General features: G+C 50.6%; 1 protein-coding gene across 1 annotated transcript in view; it reads right to left on the bottom strand.

Annotated features, from left to right (window-relative positions):
• Nucleotides 1-46: 46 nt before the first annotated feature.
• Nucleotides 47-20,330, bottom strand: part of PFAS (phosphoribosylformylglycinamidine synthase) — a gene marked incomplete at its 3' end in the record, with an annotated part of 49,074 nt that continues 28,790 nt past the window's right edge. Inside the window, exons 11-20 of the mRNA XM_085045145.1 lie at nucleotides 16,568-16,798; nucleotides 14,200-14,380; nucleotides 12,973-13,056; nucleotides 10,555-10,710; nucleotides 8,390-8,515; nucleotides 7,388-7,533; nucleotides 5,871-5,897; nucleotides 5,552-5,735; nucleotides 3,399-3,490; nucleotides 47-238 (exon numbers count right to left, since the gene is read on the bottom strand). Coding sequence (XP_084901271.1) covers nucleotides 47-238; nucleotides 3,399-3,490; nucleotides 5,552-5,735; nucleotides 5,871-5,897; nucleotides 7,388-7,533; nucleotides 8,390-8,515; nucleotides 10,555-10,710; nucleotides 12,973-13,056; nucleotides 14,200-14,380; nucleotides 16,568-16,798 — 1,419 coding nt within the window. The remainder of the gene's footprint in view (nucleotides 239-3,398; nucleotides 3,491-5,551; nucleotides 5,736-5,870; nucleotides 5,898-7,387; nucleotides 7,534-8,389; nucleotides 8,516-10,554; nucleotides 10,711-12,972; nucleotides 13,057-14,199; nucleotides 14,381-16,567; nucleotides 16,799-20,330) is intronic.

Below are 20,330 nucleotides of genomic sequence, written 5' to 3'. Positions count from 1 at the left end.
TTCTTTTGTGGGATTTTAGGTACAATTTTGGGGTTTTTTTTGCTGGTTTTGGTTTATTTTTAATTTTAGGATTTTGGGGTTTTTTGGGGTCATTTTTTGGGGTGAAAAACCCCCAAATCTGACCTTTGGCAGATCCCAGGACGTCAGCATAGCTGAATCCTCCCACAAACACGAGTCCCCTGAAGCCATCGAGGGAGGCTGAGCCCGAGCAGAGATCCTGGGTGGTCACATCCCACACCTGGGGATCCAAAAAATCCCAAAATTAGCCCCAAAAATATCCCAAAATTACCAGGAAAATCGAGAGAAATAACCTAAAAAAATCTAAATTGGAGTTATATTAAAAAAGTCCCAATAAAAGCAGAATTAGCCCCAAAAATATCCCAAAATTAGCCCCAAAAATATCCTGAAATTAACCAAAAAATCAAGAGAAACAACCTAAAAAAATCCTAAATAGGAGTTATCCCCAAAAATCCCAAAAAAACCCAAAAAAACCCCAAAAAAATCCCAAAATTAGCCCCAAAAATATCCCAAAATCATCAGGAAAATCAAGAGAAATAACCTAAAAAAATCTAAATAGGAGTTATATTAAAAAAATCCCAATAAAAGCAGAATTAAACCAAAAAAATCCTTCAAAAACCATCCCAAAAATCACCCCAAAAACCCCAAATCCCACCCAAAATCCCCCAAAATCCCAAATAAAACCCAAATCCCACCCCAAAATCCCTCAAAAACCATCCCAAACACCCAAAAATCCCAAAATAAAAACCCCAAATCTCACCCCAAAAATCCCCCCAAAACCCACAAAAACCACCCCAAACAGCCAAAAATCCCAAAAACCCCAAATCCCATCCCAAAACCCCCAAAAAACCAACATAAAAACCCAAAAAACCCCAAAAGCCCCAAAATCCCCAAAAATCACAAAATAAACCCCAAATCCCACCCCAAAATCCCCCAGAAACCACCCCAAACAGCCAAAAATCCCAAAATAAAAACCCCAAAAACCACCCCAAAACCCAAAAAAAATCCCAAAAAAAAAACCAAATCCCACCCAAAACCTCCAAAAAACCACCCCAAAAACCCAAAAAAACCCCAAAAGCCCCAAAAACCCACAAAACCCCACAAATTGCACCCCAACCCCCCAAAATCTCCCCAAAATCCCAAAATAAAATCCAAATCCCACCCCAAAATCCCTCAAAAACCATCCCAAAAAACCCCCCAAAAACCCCAAATCCCATCCCAAAACCCACAAAAAACCACCCTAAACACCCAAAATCCCCCAAAAACCCCAAAACCCCCCAAAACCCCAAAAACCCCAAAAACCACCCCAAAACCCCCAAAAACCAACATAAACCCAAAACCTCAAAAGCCCCAAAATCCCCCAAAACCCAAAATAAAACCCAAATCCCACCCCAGTCCTCAAACCATCCCAAATCTCCCAAAACCCTGGGAAAACCACCAAAAAGCCCAAATCCCTAAAACCCCAAAATCCAAAGAAACCATCCTAAAATCCCCAAAAACCCAAAATCAAAACCCAAAATCCCTAAAAATTCATCCAAAACACCAAAATCCCAAAAAAACCCCAATTGCACCCCAAAAGCCCTAAAAAGCATCCCAAAATCACCCAAAACCCCAAATCCCACCCCAAAACTCCCCAAAACACCCCAAAACAATAATTCCCCCCAAACCCCACAAATCCCTCAAAAAATCCCTCAAAACACCCCCAAAAAAATCACCCCAAAACCCACAAATCCAACCCAAAGCCCTAATCCCAAAATAAAACCCAAATCCCATCCCAAAATCCCTCAAAAACCATCCCAAACACCCAAAATCCCCCAAAAACCCCAAATCTCACCCCAAAACTCCCCAAAATCCCAAATAAGACCCAAATCTAACCCAAAATCCCCGAAAAACCACCCCAAAACACCCCAAAATCCCCACAAAAACCCCAAATCCCATCCCAAAACCCAGAAAAAACAACCCTAAAAGCCTCAAAACCCCAAATCCCCACCCCCAAAACTCCCAAAAAACCCCAAAACCCCGGGCCAATCTCAAACCCACAAATCTCACCCAAATCCCACCCAAAATCCCAAATCCCAAAATAAAACCCAACCCACCCCAAAATCCCCAAACCCCCAAACACCCAAAATCCCCCAAAACCCCCAAATCTCACCCCAAAACTCCCTAAAATCCCAAATAAAACCCAAATCCCGTCCCAAAATCCCTCAAAAACCATCCCAAACAGCCAAAAATCCCAAAAACCCCAAATCCCATCCCAAAACCCCCAAAAAACATCCCAAAATAAAAAACCCCAAAAATCCCCAAAATCACAAAATAAAACCAAAATCCCACCCCAAAATCCCCCAAAAACCACCCCCAAAAAAACCCCAAAAACCCCAAATCTCACCCCAAAACCCCCAAAATCCCAAAATAAAAACCAAATCTCACCCCAAAATCCTTCAAAAACCATCCCGAAAATCCACCCAGAAACCCCAAATCCCACCAAAACTCCCAAAAAAACCCCAAAAATCCCAAAATAAAAACCCAAAATCCCACCCCAAAACCCCCAAAATCCCAAAATAAAAACCAAATCTCACCCCAAAATCCTTCAAAAACCATCCCGAAAATCCACCCAGAAACCCCAAATCCCACCAAAACTCCCAAAAAAACCCCAAAACAAAAATCACCCCAAAAACCCACAAATCCCACCCCAAAATCCCTCAAAAACACCCCCAAAAAATCCCCAAACCCACAAATCTCACCCCAAACTCCCAAAATCCAAAATAAACCCCAAATACCCTAAAATCCCAAAATCACCCCAAACACCCAAAATCCCCAAACCCCCAAATCTCACCCAAACTCCCTAAAATCCCAAAATAAAACCCAAATCTCATCCCAAAAATCCCTCAAACCACCCCAAAACACCCAAAATCCCCAAAAACCCCCAAAATCCACCCAAACCCCAAAAAAACCACCTTGAAGCCCCAAAAACCACACCCAAAACCCCAAACAAAAACCCCAAAACCAACCTAAAACCCCAAACCCACAAACCCCAAAACCCCAAAAAACCTTAAAACCAAAACCAAAAAAATCACCCCAAAACCCATAAAAAACCCCCAAAAGCCCCAAAAACCCCAAAAAAACCCAAAAAACCTTTAAAAAACCAAAACCCCAAAAAAACCCACTAAAAACCCCAAAACCCCAAAAAACCCCATAAAGACTCCCAAAAGCCCCAAAACCCCAAAACCCCCAAAACTCCAAAAAAAACCTTAAAAAACCCCAAAAATCACCCAAAAACCCAAACCCCAAAAAACCACCCCAAAAACCCATTAAAACCCCCAAAAGCCCCAAAAAACCTCAAAAAAAACCCAAAAAACCCCAAAAAACCCCAAAATTCTCACCTGGAATCCGGCCATGGCAAAAGCTGCTGCCATCTCCCTGTCCCCATTGCTGCCCTCCTCCCTCAGCACAGCCACCCGGGGGCCTGGCAGCTCTGGGGGACCCCGAAATTCGGAATCAGCGACCCCAAAAACCCCAAAAACCAACCCAGAAACCCCAAAAACCCCAAAAAGCAACCCAGAAACCCCAAAAACCAACCCAGAAACCCCAAAAACCAACCCAAAATCACCCTGGTCCCGAAAAATCCTGTAGATCCCAAAAAAACCCTAAAAAACCCCAGAGAACCCAAAAAACCACAAGGAAATTCTGCAAACAAATCCCAAAAAAACACAACCCCCACCCAACCCAAAAAAAACCCCAAAAACCCCAAAAACAACCCAAAAACCAACCCAAACCCAAAAACCCCAAAAACCAACCCGAACACCCCAAAAACAAAAAACAAACCCCAAAACCCCAAAAAACAAACTCGAAAACCCCAAAAAAAAACCCAAACCAAAAACCAACCCAAAAAACCCCAAAAACCAACCCAAAACCAAAAAACCCAACCCAAAAAAACCCAAAAAACCCAAAAAACCCACAAAAAAACCCCACAAACCCCACACCACCCCCCACCACCCCAAAACAACACACCCCAAAAACCCCAAAAACAACCCAAAACCCCAAAAACCAACCCAAAACCCCCCCAAAAACCCCAAAACCAAAAAAACCCCAAAAACCCAAAAACCCAAAAAATCCCACAGATTGCTCCCAGACCCCTTGGTAGATCTGGGGATCCCAAAATTGGCATCAGCAACCCCAAAAACCCCAAAAACAAACCTAAAACCCCAAAAACCACCCAAAACCCCCCCAAAAACCCAACCCAAAAAACCCCTAAAAAACCCTTAAAAAACCCAAAAACCCACAAAAAACCCACCCAACCCAACACCCAAAAAAACCCCAAAAACACCAAAAACCCCAAAAACCAACCCAAAATCCCCCTGGTCCCAAAAAACCCTGTAGATCCCAAAAAAACCCTAAAAAACCCCAGAGATCCCAAAAATCCCATAGAAATCCTACAAAACCCCCATAGATTCCACCCTTGGTAGATCTGGGGGATCCTAAAAATTGGAATCAGCGACCCCAAAAACCCCAAAAATAAACCTAAAACCACCAAAAACCCCAAAAACCAACCCCAAATCCCCCTGGTCCCAAAAAGTCCTATAGATCCCAAAAAAACCCCAAAAAAACCCCAAAAAAATCCCACAGAAATCCCACAAAAAACCCACAGATTCCTCCCAGACCCCTTGGTAGATCGGGGGGATCCCAAAAATTGGAATCAGCGACCCCAAAATCCCAAAAACCCCAAAATCCCAAAAACCCCAAATCCCAAAACCCCAAAAACCCCAAAATCCCAAAAGCCCCAAAATCCCAAAAACCCCAAAACCCCAAAATCCCAAAACCCCAAAATCCCAAAAACCCCAAAATCCCAAAAGCCCCAAAAACCCCAAAATCCCAAAAACCCCAAAATCCCAAAAACCCAAAAAACCCCAAAAACCAACCCAAAATCTCCCTGGTAGCAAAAAACCCTGTAGATCCCAAAAGTCCTCAATGACCCCAATGTCCCAAATGTCCCCAAATATTCCCAACATCCCCACTGTCCCCAATGTCCCCAATATACCCATCAATGTCCCCAACGTCCCCAATATCCCCATTGTCCCCAATGTCCCAAAGTCCCCAGTGTCCCCAGTGTCCCCAGTGTCCCCAATGTCCCTAATATCCCCAATGCCACCAACATCCCCAATGTCCCCAATGTCCCCAATGTCCCCATGTCCCCAATGTCCCCACTGTCCCCAACATCCCCAATCCCATTAAGTCCCCAATGTCCCCAATATCCCCAATGTCCCCATTAATGTCCCCATTGCCAAAATCCCCAATGTCCCCAACACCTCCAATGTCCCCAATGTCCCCAACATCCCCAATGTCCCCAGTATCCCCAATGTCCCCAACATCCCCAATGTCCCCAATGTCCCCAACATCCCCAATGTCCCCAATGTCCCCAAATGTCCCCAGTGTCCCCAATGTCCCAATGTCCCCAACGTCCCCAACATCCCCAATGTCCCCACTGTCCCCAATGTCCCCAATGTCCCCAATCCCCCCGATGTCCCCAGCTCCTCACCCATATTCCGGATGATCGGTGCCACCTCCTCGGGGTCAAAGGTCACCTCGTACTGAGGTCCCCAACGTCCCCTCAGGTCCTCCTCCTCCTGTGTCACACAGCTTGGGGACGCCTGCAGCCGCTCCAGCCGGAAACTGAGCTCCTCCCACTGTCCCCTGAGGTCCCCAACGGTGTCCTGCAGCACCTCAGTGCCACCCACCGACACTGACACCTGGGGACATTGGGGACATTGAGATATTGGGGACAGTGGGGACACTGAGGGACAGGAACTGAGCTCCTCCCACTGTCCCCTGATGTCCCCAACAGCGTCCTGCAGCACCTCAGTGCCACCAACCGACACTGACACCTGGGGACATTGGGGACATCATTGGGGACATTGGGAACAGAAACTGAGCTCCTCCCACTGTCCCCTGATGTCCCCAACGGCGTCCTGCAGCACCTCAGTGCCACCAACTGACACTGACACCTGGGGACAGCAGTGGGGACATTGGGGATGTTGGGGACATTGGGAACATTGGGACATTGGGGACGTTGGGGACATTGGGGACATTGGGGACGTTGGGGACATTGGGAATATTGGGACATTGGGGACGTTGGGGACATTGGGGACATTGGGGACGTTGCAATGGTAACACTGGGCATGGGGACAATGACACTGGGGACACTGGGGACAAGGGGACAGAGCCACTGTCACCTGCCTGAGGGACATGAGGGACATGAGGGACACAGGGATGGTCAAGGACAAAGGGACACTGAGGGACATGAGGGACACCAGGACAGGTGGACATGGGGACAGGGAGGGACATGGGGACAGGTGGGGACAGTGGGGGACACCGAGGGACACGAGGGCATGGGGACATGGGGACAGTGACATGGGGACAGGGGGACACGAGGGTCACAGGGACACCAGGGGACACTGAGGGACACTCAGACACGAAGCCACCACCCCACACCCTTGGGGACAGAGCCACCTCCTGTCCCCCCACCACCAATGTCCCCAATCCCCCCAATGTCCCCAATGTCCCCAGTGCCCTCAATTCCCTCACTGTCCCCAATGTCCCCAGTGTCCCCTGATGTCCCCAATGCTCCCAATCAACCTAAAGCCCCCCATTGACCCCAATGTCCCTGATGTGTCCCCAGTGTCCCCAATGTCCCACTGACCCCAATGTCACCAATGTCCCCAATGTTACCAATGTCCCCAAAATCCCCAGTGTCCCCAATGTCCCACTGACCCCAATGTCACCAATGTCCCCAATGTTACCAATGTCCCCAAAATCCCCAGTGTCCCCAATGTCCCCAGTGTCAGCAATCCCACAATCCCCAAGGTCCCAAATGTCCCCAAGGTCACCAACATCCCCCAATGTCACCAATATCCTCAAATTCCCCAACACCCCCAATGTCCCCAAAATCCCCAATGTCCCCATCAGTGTCCACAATGTCCCCAATGTCCCCATAGATTCCAAATGTCCCCAATATCCCCAATGTCCCTAATCTCCCCAATGTCCCCATTAACGTCCCCACTGTCCCCAATATCCCCAATGTCCCCAACATCCCCAACGTCCCCAATGTCCCCAATGTCCCCAAATCCCCAACATCCCCAATGTCCCCAATGTCCCCAAATTCCCAATGTCCCCAATGTCCCCAAATCCCCAATGACCCCAACACCCCCAACATCCCCAATGTCCCCAACTCCCTGCTGTCCCCAATCCCCAATGTCCCCAATGTCCCCAACATCCCCAATGTCCCCAACTCCCTGCTGTCCCCAATCCCCAATGTCCCCAACATCCCCAATGTCCCCGATGTCCCCGATGTCCCCGCTGTCCCCAAGTCCCTCACCGTGGCTCGAGGCCCGTAGGGGCCGCTGTGGCCGATGGGGACACAGGTGACATTGGCGTCCTGGTAGCGCCGGCAGACGGGGACAGCGGCGGCCATGGGGACCTCGAGCAGCAGGGCTGGCTCCTCGGAGAACAGCAGGGACAGCACTGGGGACAGCGGGGACATCAATGGGGACAGCGGGGACAGCGGGGACAGCGGGGACAGTGGGGACGTTAATGGGGACAGTGGAGACGTTGGGGACATTGGGGATACTGGGGACATTGGGAACTTTGGGGACATTGGCGATATTATTAGGGATATTGGGGACATTGGGGACATTAATGTGGACATTGGGGACACTGGGGACGTTGGGGATGATGGGGACATTTGGGACATTGGGGATGTTGGGGACACTGGGGATATTGGGGACATTGGAGACATTAATGGGGACATTGGGAGGATTTGGGGACATTAGGGACATTGGGGATGTTGGGGACATCATTGGGGATGTTGGGGACATTGGGGACATTGAGAGTATTGGGGACATTAATGGGGAACTTAATGGGGACATTGGGGACACTGGGGACACTGGGGATGTTGGGGATGATGGGAATGTTGGGAATTTTGGGGACATTGGGGACATTGGGGACAGTGGGGACAGTGGGGACACTGGGGACATTTGGGATATTGGGAATATTGGGGACATTGGGGACATTGGGAGGATTTGGGGACATTAATGGGGATATTGGGGACAATAGAGACACTGGGGACATTGAGAGTATTGGGGACATTGGGGATGTTGGGGACATTGAGGACATTGGGGACATTAATGGGGATATTGGGGACATTTGGGACTTTGGGGACATTGGGGGAATTTGGGATATTTTGGGATTTTGGGGACATTGGGGACATTGGGGACATTGGGGACACTTCATGCCCATTGAGGACACTTTGTGGCCATTGAGGTCACTCTGTGGCCATCAAGGTCACCCTGAGGCCACCAGGGCCATGGCTGTCACTCACCGGTGACACCGGGCGGTGGCGCGGGGACATCGACGGTGACACCGCAGTTGCCGGCAAACGCCATCTCCAGCAGGCAGCCCAGGAGGCCACCGTCACTGACGTCATGGCCGGCCGTCAGGACACGCTCTGGGGACATCAGAATGTCACCAAATGTCACCAAGTGTCATCAAATGTCACCTCAGAGTCAGTAAATGTCACTAAATGTCACCGAATGTCACCCAAATGTCACCCAGGATGGGAAATCCCAAAATTCCCCGTTGGTGACGTCATGGCCAGCGGTCAGGACACGCTCTGGGGACATCAAAATGTCACCAAATGTCACCAAGTGTCACCGAATGTCACCTCAGAGTTAGGAAATGTCATCAAATGTCACTTCAGAGTCACCAAATGTCATCCAAGGTGAGAAATCCCCAAATTCCCCATTGGTGACGTCATGGCCAATGGACAGGACACGCTCTGGGGACATCAGAATGTCACCAAATGTCACCTCAGTATCACTGAATGTCACCTCAGAGTCAGCAAATGTCACTAAATGTCATCAAACGTCACCAAATGTCACCAAATGTCCCCAAATGTCACCCAGGATGGGAAATCCCAAAATTCCCCATTGGTGACGTCATGGCCAATGGACAGGACACACTCTGGGGACATCGAAATGTCACCAAATGTCACCTCAGTATCACTGAATGTCACCTCAGAGTCAGTAAATGTCACCAAATGTCACCCAAGGTGGGAAATCCCAAAATTCCCCGTTGGTGACATCATGGCCAATGGACAGGACACGCTCTGGGGACATCGGAATGTCACCAAATGTCACCAAATGTCACCTCAGGGATAGGAAATGTCATCAAATGTCACCAAATGTCACTCAGGGTGAGAAATCCCAAATTCCCCGTTGGTGACATCATGGCCAATGGACAGGACACGCTCTGGGGACATCGAATGTCACTAAATGTCACCTCAGGGTCAGTAAATGTCATCAAATGTCACTTTGGGGTTATCAAATGTCATCAAATGTCACCAAATGTCACCTCAGGGTTACCAAATGTCACTTTTGGATCATCAAATGTCATCAAATGTCATCAAATGTTACCAAATGTCACCAAATGTCACCCAAGGTGAGAAATCCCAAAATTCCCCATTGGTGACGTCATGGCCAATGGACAGGACATTGTCTGGGGACACTGAAATGTCACCAAATGTCACCAAGTGTCACCAAATGGCATCAAGTGTCACCAAAAGTCACCTCAGGGTCATCTCAGGGTCTGTAAGTGTCACCAAAAAATCTCAAAAAAAATCCCAAAAATTTAAGAAAACTCCCAAAAAAATCCCACAAAATCCCCCCAAAACCCCCAAAATCCAAAAAAAATCCACCAAAATCAGCCAAGCCCCCAAATTCCAAAAAATCCCCAGAAACCCCCAAAATCCACAAAAATCACCAAAACCCCCCAAAAATCCCCCCAAAACCCCCAAAATCCCCCAAAATTCCCAAAATCCCAAAAATCCTAAAAATTCCCCCAAAACTAAAAAAAATCCCACAAAATCCCAAAAATCCCACAAAATCCCCAAAACCCCAAAATCCCCAAAATCCCCCAAAAACCCAAAAACCCCTCAAAAATCCCCACCCCCAAAAATTCCCAAATCCCCAAAAATCCCCCAAAATCCCCAAAATTCCCAAAAAAAAAAAAAAAATCCCCAGAAATCCCCAAAAATCCCAAAAATCCCAGAAATCCCAAAAATCCCAAAAATCCCAAAATCCCCCCAAAATTCCCCAAAATATCCAAAAAATCCCCAAACCCCCAAAATTCCCCCAAAATCCCCCCAAAATCCCCAAAATCCCCTAAATCCCCAAAAATCCCCAAAATCCCAAAATCCCCCCAAAATCCAACCCAAAATCCCCCCCAAATTCCCCCAAATCCCCCCAAAATCCCCCAAAATCCCTCAAAATCCCCCAAAATCAAAGAAAACCCCAAAATCCCAAAAAAATCCCCCCAAATTTCCCAAAATCAAAAATCCCAAAATCCCCCCAAAATCCCAAAACCCTCAAAACCCCCAAAAAATCCAAAAAAATCCCCCAAAAACCCCAAAAAAATCCCAAAAAATCGCCCAAAATCCCCAAAAAATCCCCCAAAAATCCCAAAATAATCCCCAAAAATCCCCAAAACCTTTGATCAGCTCCTGGGTGACGTGGAAAGCTCTCTCGAGGCTCTCTGGATCGTCCAGGTCAGGGCAGGAATCTCCCAGCTGGGAGAAAACCTGAGCGAGAGCCGAACCGCCCAGCCGGTGCTGCCCGGGGTTCAGCTGCACCCACAGCAGGGCTCCTGGGAAAGAGAAATTGGGGAAAAAATGAGAGAAATTGGGAAAAAAATGGGAGAAATTGGAAAAAAAATGGGGAAAATCGGTGAAAAAATGGGGAAAATAGGCGAAAAAATGGTGAAAATCGGCCAAAAATGGAGAAAATCCACAAAAAAATGATGAAAATCCACCCAGAAATGGAGAAAATCCACAAAAAATCTGAGAAAATTGGCCCAGAAATGGGGAAAATCCACACAGAAACAGAAAATTTGCCCAGAAATTGAGAAAATCTACACAGAAATGGGGAAAATCCACAAAAAAATGGGGAAAATCCACCCAGGCGGTGCTGCCCGGGGTTCAGCTGCAGCCACAGCAGGGCTCCTGGGAAAGAGAAATTGGGGAAAAATGGGAGAAATTGGAAAAAAAATGGGGAAAATCGGCGAAAAAATGATGAAAATCGGTGAAAAAATGGAGAAAATACACAAAAAAATGATGAAAATCCACCCAGAAATGGGGAAAATCCACAAAACAACAGGGAAAATACACAAAAAAATGGAGAAAATCTACCCAGAAATGGGGAAAATCCACAAAAAACCAGAGAAAATCTACCCAGAAATGGAGAAAATTGAAACAGAAATGGGGAAAATCTTAACAGAAATGGAAAAATCCACCCAGAAATGGAGAAAATCCATCTAGAAATGGGAAAATTTACACAGAAATGGGGAAAATCTACACAGAAATGGGGAAAATTGAAACAGAAATGGGGAAAATCTGCACAGAAATGGGGAAAATCTACACAGAAATGGAGAAAATCTACCCAGAAACAGAAAATATCCCAAAGAATGAAGAAAATCCACCCAGAAATGGCAAAAATTCAAACAGAAATGGAGAAAATCCACAAAAAATGGGGAAAATCCACAAAAATGGAGAAAATCCAAAAAAATGGGGAAAATCTCCCAAAAATGGGGAAAATCTACACAGAAATGGTGAAAATCCACACAGAAATAGAGAAAATCTACACAGAAATGGGGAAAATCTGCAAAAAACTGGAGAAAATCCACAAAAAAATGGAGAAAATCAGTGCAGAAATGGGGAAAATCCACAAAAAAATGGGAAAAATTACACAGAAATGGAGAAAATCCACAAAAATATTGAGAAAATCCACAAAAAAATGGGGAAAATCCACCAAGAAATGGAGAAAATCTGCACAGAAATGGAGAAAATCCACAAAAAAATGGGGAAAATCTACACAGAAATGGGGAAAATCCACAAAAAAATGGAGAAAATCCACCAAAAAATGAGGAAAATCCACCCAGAAATGGGAAAAAAACCCCAAAAATCGGATCGGAGGTGAAATTGGTGTCAAAAAGGGACAAAAATGACCCAAAATGGCCCAAAATGGAAGCAAAAGTGTCCCCAAGGTGTCCCCAGCTGTCCCCAGGTGTCCCCAAGGTGTCCCCAGCTGTCCCCAGGTGTCCCCAAGGTGTCCCCAGATGTCCTCAAGGTGTCCCCAAGGTGTCCCCAGGTGTCCCCAGGGTGTCCTCAAGGTGTCTCCAAAGTGTCCCTGAAGTGTCCCCAGGTGTCCTCAAGGTGTCCCCAGAGTGTCCCCAAGTGTCCTCGGGTGTCCTGAAGGTGTCCCCAGGTGTCCCCAAGGTGTCCCCAGGTGTCCCCAAGGTGTCCCCAGATGTCCCCAGGTGTCCCCAAGTTGTCCCCAGGTGTCCCCAAGGTGTCCTCAAGGTGTCCCCAGGTGTCCCCAAGGTGTCCCTGAAGTGTCCCAAGGTGTCCCCAGGTGTCCCCATGATGTCCCCAGGTGTCCCCAGATGTCCCCAGGTGTCCCCAAGGTGTCCCCATGATGTCCCCAGGTGTCCCCAAGGTGTCCCCAGGTGTCCCCAAGGTGTCCCCATGATGTCCCCAGGTGTCCTGAAGGTGTCCCCAAGTGTCCTCGGGTGTCCTGAAGGTGTCCCCAGGTGTCCCATGATGTCCCCAGGTGTCCCCAAGGTGTTCCCAGGTGTCCCCAGGGTGTCTCCAGGTGTCCTCAAAGTGTCCCCAAGGTGTCCCAAGGTGTCTCCAAAGTGTCCCTGAAGTGTCCCCAGGTGTCCCCAAGAGTTCCCAGGTGTCCCCAGGTGTCTCTAAAGTGTCCCTAAGGTGTCCCCAGCTGTCCTCAAGGCGTCCCCAGGTGTCCCTGAGGTGTCCAAAGGTGTCCCCAAAGTGTCCCAAGATGTCCCCAAGGTGTCCCCAAGGTGTCCCCAGGTGTCCCCAGGTGTCCCCAAGGTGTCCCCAAGCCTCACCGCGCTCGTCGGGACACTTGAGGTCAGGGGTGACAGTGGCAGTGACATCAGGGCACACGGCGTAGGTGGAGATGACCAGAGAGCCTGAGGGGACAGTGGGGACACCGCGGGGTCACCGTGGGGTCACCGATGTCCCCAATGTCCCCATTAATATCCCCAATATCTCCAATATCCCCAGTGTCCCCAATGTCCCCAAAATCGCCATTAATGTCCCCAATGTCCCCAATGCTCTCAACATCCCCAATGTCCCTGATGTCCCCAGTGATGTCCTAATGTCCCCAATGTCCCCATTAATATCCCCAATGTCCCTCACCCCCTCAATGTCCCCAATGTCCCCAATCCCCCAACATCCCCAACATCCCCAATGTCCCCAACATCCCCATTAATGTCCCCAATGTCCCCAACATCCCCAATCCCCTCAATGTCCCCAATGTCCCCAATATCACCAACATCCCCAATGTCCCCAGCAATGTCCCAATGTCCCCAATGTCCCCAAACCCCATTAATGTCCCCAATGTCCCCAAAGTCCCCAATGTCCTCACTGATGTCCCAAATGTCCCCAACACCCCCAATGTCCTCAACATCCCCAATGTCCCCAACCCCCTCAATGTCGCCAATGTCCCCAAATCCCCATTAATGTCCTCACTGTCCCCAATGTCCCCAACATCCCCAGCCCCCTCAATGTCCTCAATGTCCCCAAATCCCCATTAATGTCCCCAAATCCCCATTAATGTCCCCAAAGTCCCCAATGTCCCCAACGTCCCCAATGTCCCCAACATCCCAAATGTCCCCAATGTCCCCATTAATGTCCCCAATGTCCCCAACGTCCCCAACGTCCCCAATGTCCCCATTAATGTCCCCAATGTCCCCAACATCCCCAACGTCCCCAATGTCCCCAATGTCCCCAATGTCCCCAATGTCCCCAATGTCCCCAATCCCCTCAACGTCCCCAATGTCCCCAACATCCCCAACGTCCCCAACCCCCTCAATGTCCCCAAATCCCCATTAATGTCCCCAATGTCCAACCCCTCAATGTCCCCAATGTCCCATCTAATACCCAACGTCTCAATGTCCCCAACATCCCAATTCCCAATGCCTCCACAACCTCCCAATGTCCCAATGTCTTGCAACACCAACATCCCCAATCCCCTTCCAATGTCCCCAATGTCCCCAATCCCTCAATGTCCCCAACATCCCCAGCCCCCGCCCCGCTGTCCCCGCTGTCACCAGGTGCCAGCACGGTCTCTGTCCCCACGCGCGCCGCCATGCTCAGCGAGTCCTTGCCGCCGTCGATGGCCACGCCCAGCCGCTGCATCAGTGTCACCAGCGCGTCACACGCTGCCACCAAGGCCCCGCCCTCCGGCCCCGTCTTGGCGCCCCACATCCAATTGCCCGAGCACTTGATGTCCTGGGGACAGCGGTGGGGACAGCGGGGACAGTGGGGACAGTGGGGACATTGGGGACAGCGGGGACAGCGGGGACAGTGGGGATGTTGGGGACAGTGGGGACATTTGGGATATTGGGACATTGGGGATGTTGGGGACATTAAAGGGGACATTGGGGATGTTGGGGACATCAGGGACACTGGGGACATTGGGGATGTTGGGGGATGTTGGGGATGTTGGGGATCACATCGGGACATTGAGGGGATGGACATTGGGGACATTGGGGACATTGGGGACTTGGATGTTGGGGACATTGGGATGTTGGGGACATAGGCATGGGGACATTGGACAGTGGGAATAGCGGACATTGGGGACTGTGACATTGAAAGGGGACAGTGGGGACAGTGGGACATTGGGACATTGGGGACAGTGGGGACAGTGGGGATGTTGGGGACATTGGGGACAGTGCATTGGGGACTTTGGGGACATTGAGGACATTGGGGACGTTGGGGATGTCGGGGATGTTGGGGACATCAGGGACATTGAGGGGATGTTAATGGAGACATTGGGGACATTGAGGGATTTGCATTGGGGACATTGGGGACACGGAGGTTGGGATTTGGGATGTTGGGGACATTGGGGACATTGGGGACATTGGGGACATTGCGGACATTGGGGGGATTTGGGATGTTGGGGACATTGGGGATGTTGGGGGGATTTGGTACATTGGGGACGTTGGGGACATTGGAAACATCATTGGGGATATTGGGGATGTTGGGGACATTTGGGGACATTTGGGGACATTGGGGACATTAATGGGGATATTGGGGACATTGGGATATTGGAGACATCAGGGATATTGGGGACATTGGGGTGACATGAGGACATTGGGGACATTGGGGACATCAGGGACGTTGGGGACATTGGGGATATTAATGGGGACATTGGGGACATTGGGGTGACATGAGGACAATAGGGACATTGGGGACACAAGGCCAGGTGACACAAAGGGGACACACAGACACAGAGAGAGACAGAGGGAGGGGACAAGTCAGTGCCACTGCCTGTCACCTCCCCCAACTGCCACCCCCAGCCCACAGTGTCCCCAACCCCCCTGATGTCCCCAACCTCCACTGTCGCTAATATCCCAAAACCCTTCAATGTCCCCAATGTCCCCAAATATCCTCAATGTCCCCAACATCCCCCGTTGTCCCCAACCCCTTCATTGTCCCCAGCCCTCCCAATGTCCCCAATGTCCCTGATGTCCCCAATCCCCACAATCCCCCCAACCCCCGCAATGTCCCCAATGTCCCCAAACCCCAATATCCTAAATGTCCCCAGTGTCCCCAACACCCCCTGATGTCCCCATGTCCCCAGTGTCACCTTGAGGTGTGTCACTCTGGCCAACACCAGGTTGGTGATGGCCTCGGTCAGTCCCCAATGTCCCCAAACCCCAATGTCCCCACTGTCCCTAATCTGCAATACCCCAATGTCCCCAACTCCCCCAATGTCCCCCCAAAGTCCCCACAATGTCCCCAGTGTCACCTTGAGCTGTGTCACCCTGGCGAACACCATGTTGGTGACGGCATCGGTCAGCGCCCAATGTCCCCAAACCCCAATGTCCCTAATGTCCCCAACATCCCAAATATCCCAAAACTCCTCAATGCCCCTCAATGTCCCCAATGTCCCCAACACCCGCAATGTCCCCAGTGTCACCTTGAGGTGTGTCACCCTGGCAAACATCAGGTTGGTGATGGCCTCGGTCAGTGCCCAATGTCCCTAGTGTCCCCAAACCCCAATGTCCCCAACATCCCAAATATCCCAAAACTCCTCAATCCTCCCAATGTCCCCAATGTCCCTAATGTCCCCAACACCCGCAATGTCCCCAGTGTCACCTTGAGGTGTGTCACCCTGGCGAACACCATGTTGGTGATGGCCTCGGTCAGCGCCCAATGTCCCCAATGTCCCCAATGTCCCCAATATTCCCAACGTCCCCAATGTCCCCAATGTCCCCAAACCCCACCAATGTCCCCAGTGTCCCCATGTCCCCAATGTCACCTTGAGGTGTGTCACTCTGGCGAACACCATGCTGGTGATGGCCTCAGTCAGTTCCCGATGTCCCCAGTGTCCCCAAACCCCAATGTCCCCAAATACCCCAATGTCCCCAATGTCCCCAACCCCCCCAATGTCCCCGCTGTCCCCAGTGTCACCTTGAGGTGTGTCACCCTGGCGAACACCATGTTGGTGATGGCCTCGGTCAGCGCCAGCCTGGCTCCGGCCGCAGGGTCCAGCAGCCCCTTGACCGGCTGCTCGCCGATGGCCGTGGCGGCGCCGCTGTCCCCAAAGTGGGACAGTGCCACCACCGCCACGTCGGCCAGCGGCGTGTGCAGGGGACCGACGCACTGCTGCTGCGCCACCAGCCCTGTCACCGAGCGGTCCACCTGGGGACAGCGGGGACATTAGTGGGGACAGTGGGGATGTTGGGGACATTGGGGACATTGGGGACATTGGGGACATCACTGGGGACATTGGGGACACTGCAGGGGACCAACGCACTGCTGCTGGGCCACCAGCCCTGTCACCGAGCGGTCCACCTGGGGACATTAATGGGGACATTAGTGGGGACAGTGGGGATGTTGGGGACACTGGGGACATTGGGGATGTTGGGGATGTTGGGGACATTGGGGACATTGGGGACACTGGGGACATTGGGGACAGTGGGGACATTGGGGACATTGGGGATGTTGGGGACATTAATGGGGACATTGGGGACATTGGGACAGTGGGGACATTGGGGACATTGGGGACATTGGGGACATTGGGGACATTGGGGACATTGGGGATATTGGGCACATTGGGGACATTGGGACATTGGGGATGTTGGGGACATTAATGGGGACATTGGGGACATTGGGGACATTGGGGATATTGGGGACATTGGGACATTGGGGACATTGGGGATATTGGGGACATTGGGGACGTTGGGGACATTGGGGATATTGGGGACATTGGGGACATTGGGGACATTGGGGACATTGGGGACATTGGGGATGTTGGGGACATTAGGGATATTGGGGACATTGGGGACGTTGGGGACATTGGGGATATTGGGGACATTGGGGACATTGGGGACATTGGGGACATTGGGGACATTGGGGATGTTGGGGACATTAGGGACATTGGGGACATTGGGGACGTTGGGGACATTGGGGACATTGGGGACACTCAGGTGACACAAAGGTGACATGGCTGGAGTGCCACAGGTGCCATTCAGGTGCCACAGGTGAGCACGAATGACACAGAAATGACACAAATGACACACGGGTGGCACAGGTGACACACAGGTCACCGGTGTGTCCCAGGTGAGCACAAATGACACAGGAATGGCACAAGTGACAGACAGGTGACACCGAGGTGACACCGAGATCAGGCACGTGAGCCAGGTGAGCAGAAATGACACAGATGTGACGCAGGTGACACTCAGGTGACACACTGAACACACTCAGGTGACACTCAGGTGACACTCACCTTGTTGCTCAGGTACCTCTTGCTGGCCACTTGGTGTCACACAGGTGACACATACATTATTCAGGTGACACACAGGTAACACAGGTGACACAGGTGTGACATACAGGTGACACAGGTGACACAGGTGACACTCAGGTGACACTCAGGTGACACAGGTGACACTCACCTTGTTGGTCAGGTACCTCTTGCTGGCCACGGCCGGGAGGTTTGGTGCCACACAGGTGTGACAGGGGTGGCACAGGTGACACATACATTAACACAGGTGTGACAAATGACACAGATGACACCCAGGTGACACTCAGGTGACACTCAGGTGACACTCAGGTGACACAGGTGACACTCACCTTGTTGGTCAGGTACCTCTTGCTGCCCATTTGGTGTCACACAGGTGACACATACATGACTCAGGTGTGACACACAGGTAACACATACATTACACAGGTGACTCAGATGACACTCAGGTGACACAGGTGACCCAGGTGACACTCACCTTGTTGGTCAGGTGCCTCTTGCTGGCCACGGCCGGCAGCCTCAGCACTCTGCCCAGCGCCGCGCTCACTGCCAGCTCGGCCGGCAGCCATCGGTGTCACACAGGTGACACATTGAACACACACAGGTGACACAGGTGACACTCAGGTGACACAGGTGACACTCACCTTGTTGGTCAGGTATCTCTTGCTGCCCACTTGGTGTCACACAGGTGACACATACATGACTCAGGTGTGACACACAGGTAACACAGGTGTGACAAATGACACAGGTGACACACAGGTGACACTCAGGTGACACAGGTGTGACAAATGACACAAATGACACTCAGGTGACACAGGTGACACTCAGGTGACACACAGGTGACACTCACCTTGTTGGTCAGGTACCTCTTGCTGCCCATTTGGTGTCACACAGGTGACACATACATTATTCAGGTGACACACAGGTAACACAGGTGACACAGGTGTGACATACAGGTGACACAGGTAACACAGAGGTGACACACAGGTGACACTCACCTTGTTGGTCAGGTACCTCTTGCTGGCCATTTGGTGTCACACAGGTGACACATACATGACTCAGGTGTGACACACAGGTAACACAGGTGTCACAAATGACACAAATGACACTCAGGTGACACTGAGGTGACACACAGGTGACACTCACCTTGTTGGTCAGGTACCTCTTGCTGCCCACTTGGTGTCACACAGGTGTGACAGGAGTGGCACCCAGGTGACACATACGTTACACAGGTAACACAGGTGACACATATATGACTCGGGGATGACTCAGGTGACACTCAGGTGACACAGGTGACACACAGGTGACACTCACCTTGTTGGTCAGGTACCTCTTGCTGCCCACAGCTGGGGTTTGGTGTCACACAGGTGTGACAGGGGTGGCACAGGTGACACATACATTACTCAGGTAACACATACGTTACACAGGTGACACAGGTGACACTCAGGTGACACTCACCTTGTTGGTCAGGTACCTCTTGCTGCCCGTTTGGTGTCACACAGGTGACACACACACAACTCAGGTAACACAGGTGACACATTGCATACACTCAGGTGACACTCAGGTGACACTCAGGTGACACACAGGTGACCCAGGTGACACTCACCTTGTTGGTCAGGTGCCTCTTGCTGGCCACGGCCGGCAGCCTCAGCACTCTGCCCAGCGCTGTGCTCACTGCCAGCTCGGCCGGCAGCCATCGGTGTCACACAGGTGACACACTGAACACACTCAGGAGACACAGGTGACACAGGTGACACTCACCTTGTTGGTCAGGTACCTCTTGCTGCCCACTTGGTGTCACACAGGTGACACATACATGACTCAGGTGTGACACACAGGTAACACAGGTGTGACAAATGACACAGATGACACCCAGGTGACACTCAGGTGACACTCAGGTGACTCAGGTGACACTCACCTTGTTGGTCAGGTACCTCTTGCTGCCCATTTGGTGTCACACAGGTGACACATACATTATTCAGGTGACACACAGGTAACACAGGTGACACAGGTGTGACATACAGGTGACTCAGGTGACACTCAGGTGACACTCAGGTGACAATAACGATTCACCTTGTTGGTCAGGTACCTCTTGCTGGCCATTTGGTGTCACACAGGTGACACATACATGACTCAGGTGACACACAGGTAACACAGGTGACACAGGTGTGACATACAGGTAACACAGGTGACACAAATGACACAAATGACACACAGGTGACACAGGTGACACTCACCTTGTTGGTCAGGTACCTCTTGCTGGCCACAGCTGAGAGTTTGGTGTCACACAGGTGACACATACATGACTCAGGTAACACAGGTGACACATATATGACTCGGGGATGACTCAGGTGACACAGGTGACACTCAGGTGACACAGGTGACACCCAGGTGACACTCACCTTGTTGGTCAGGTACCTCTTGCTGCCCATT

Source organism: Lichenostomus cassidix, unplaced genomic scaffold (assembly GCF_008360975.1).
Source record: "Lichenostomus cassidix isolate B80296 unplaced genomic scaffold, HeHo_3.0 HiC_scaffold_34, whole genome shotgun sequence".
NCBI classification, from domain to species: domain Eukaryota; kingdom Metazoa; phylum Chordata; class Aves; order Passeriformes; family Meliphagidae; genus Lichenostomus; species Lichenostomus cassidix.
This window is presented reverse-complemented; position numbering and strand designations above follow the sequence as displayed.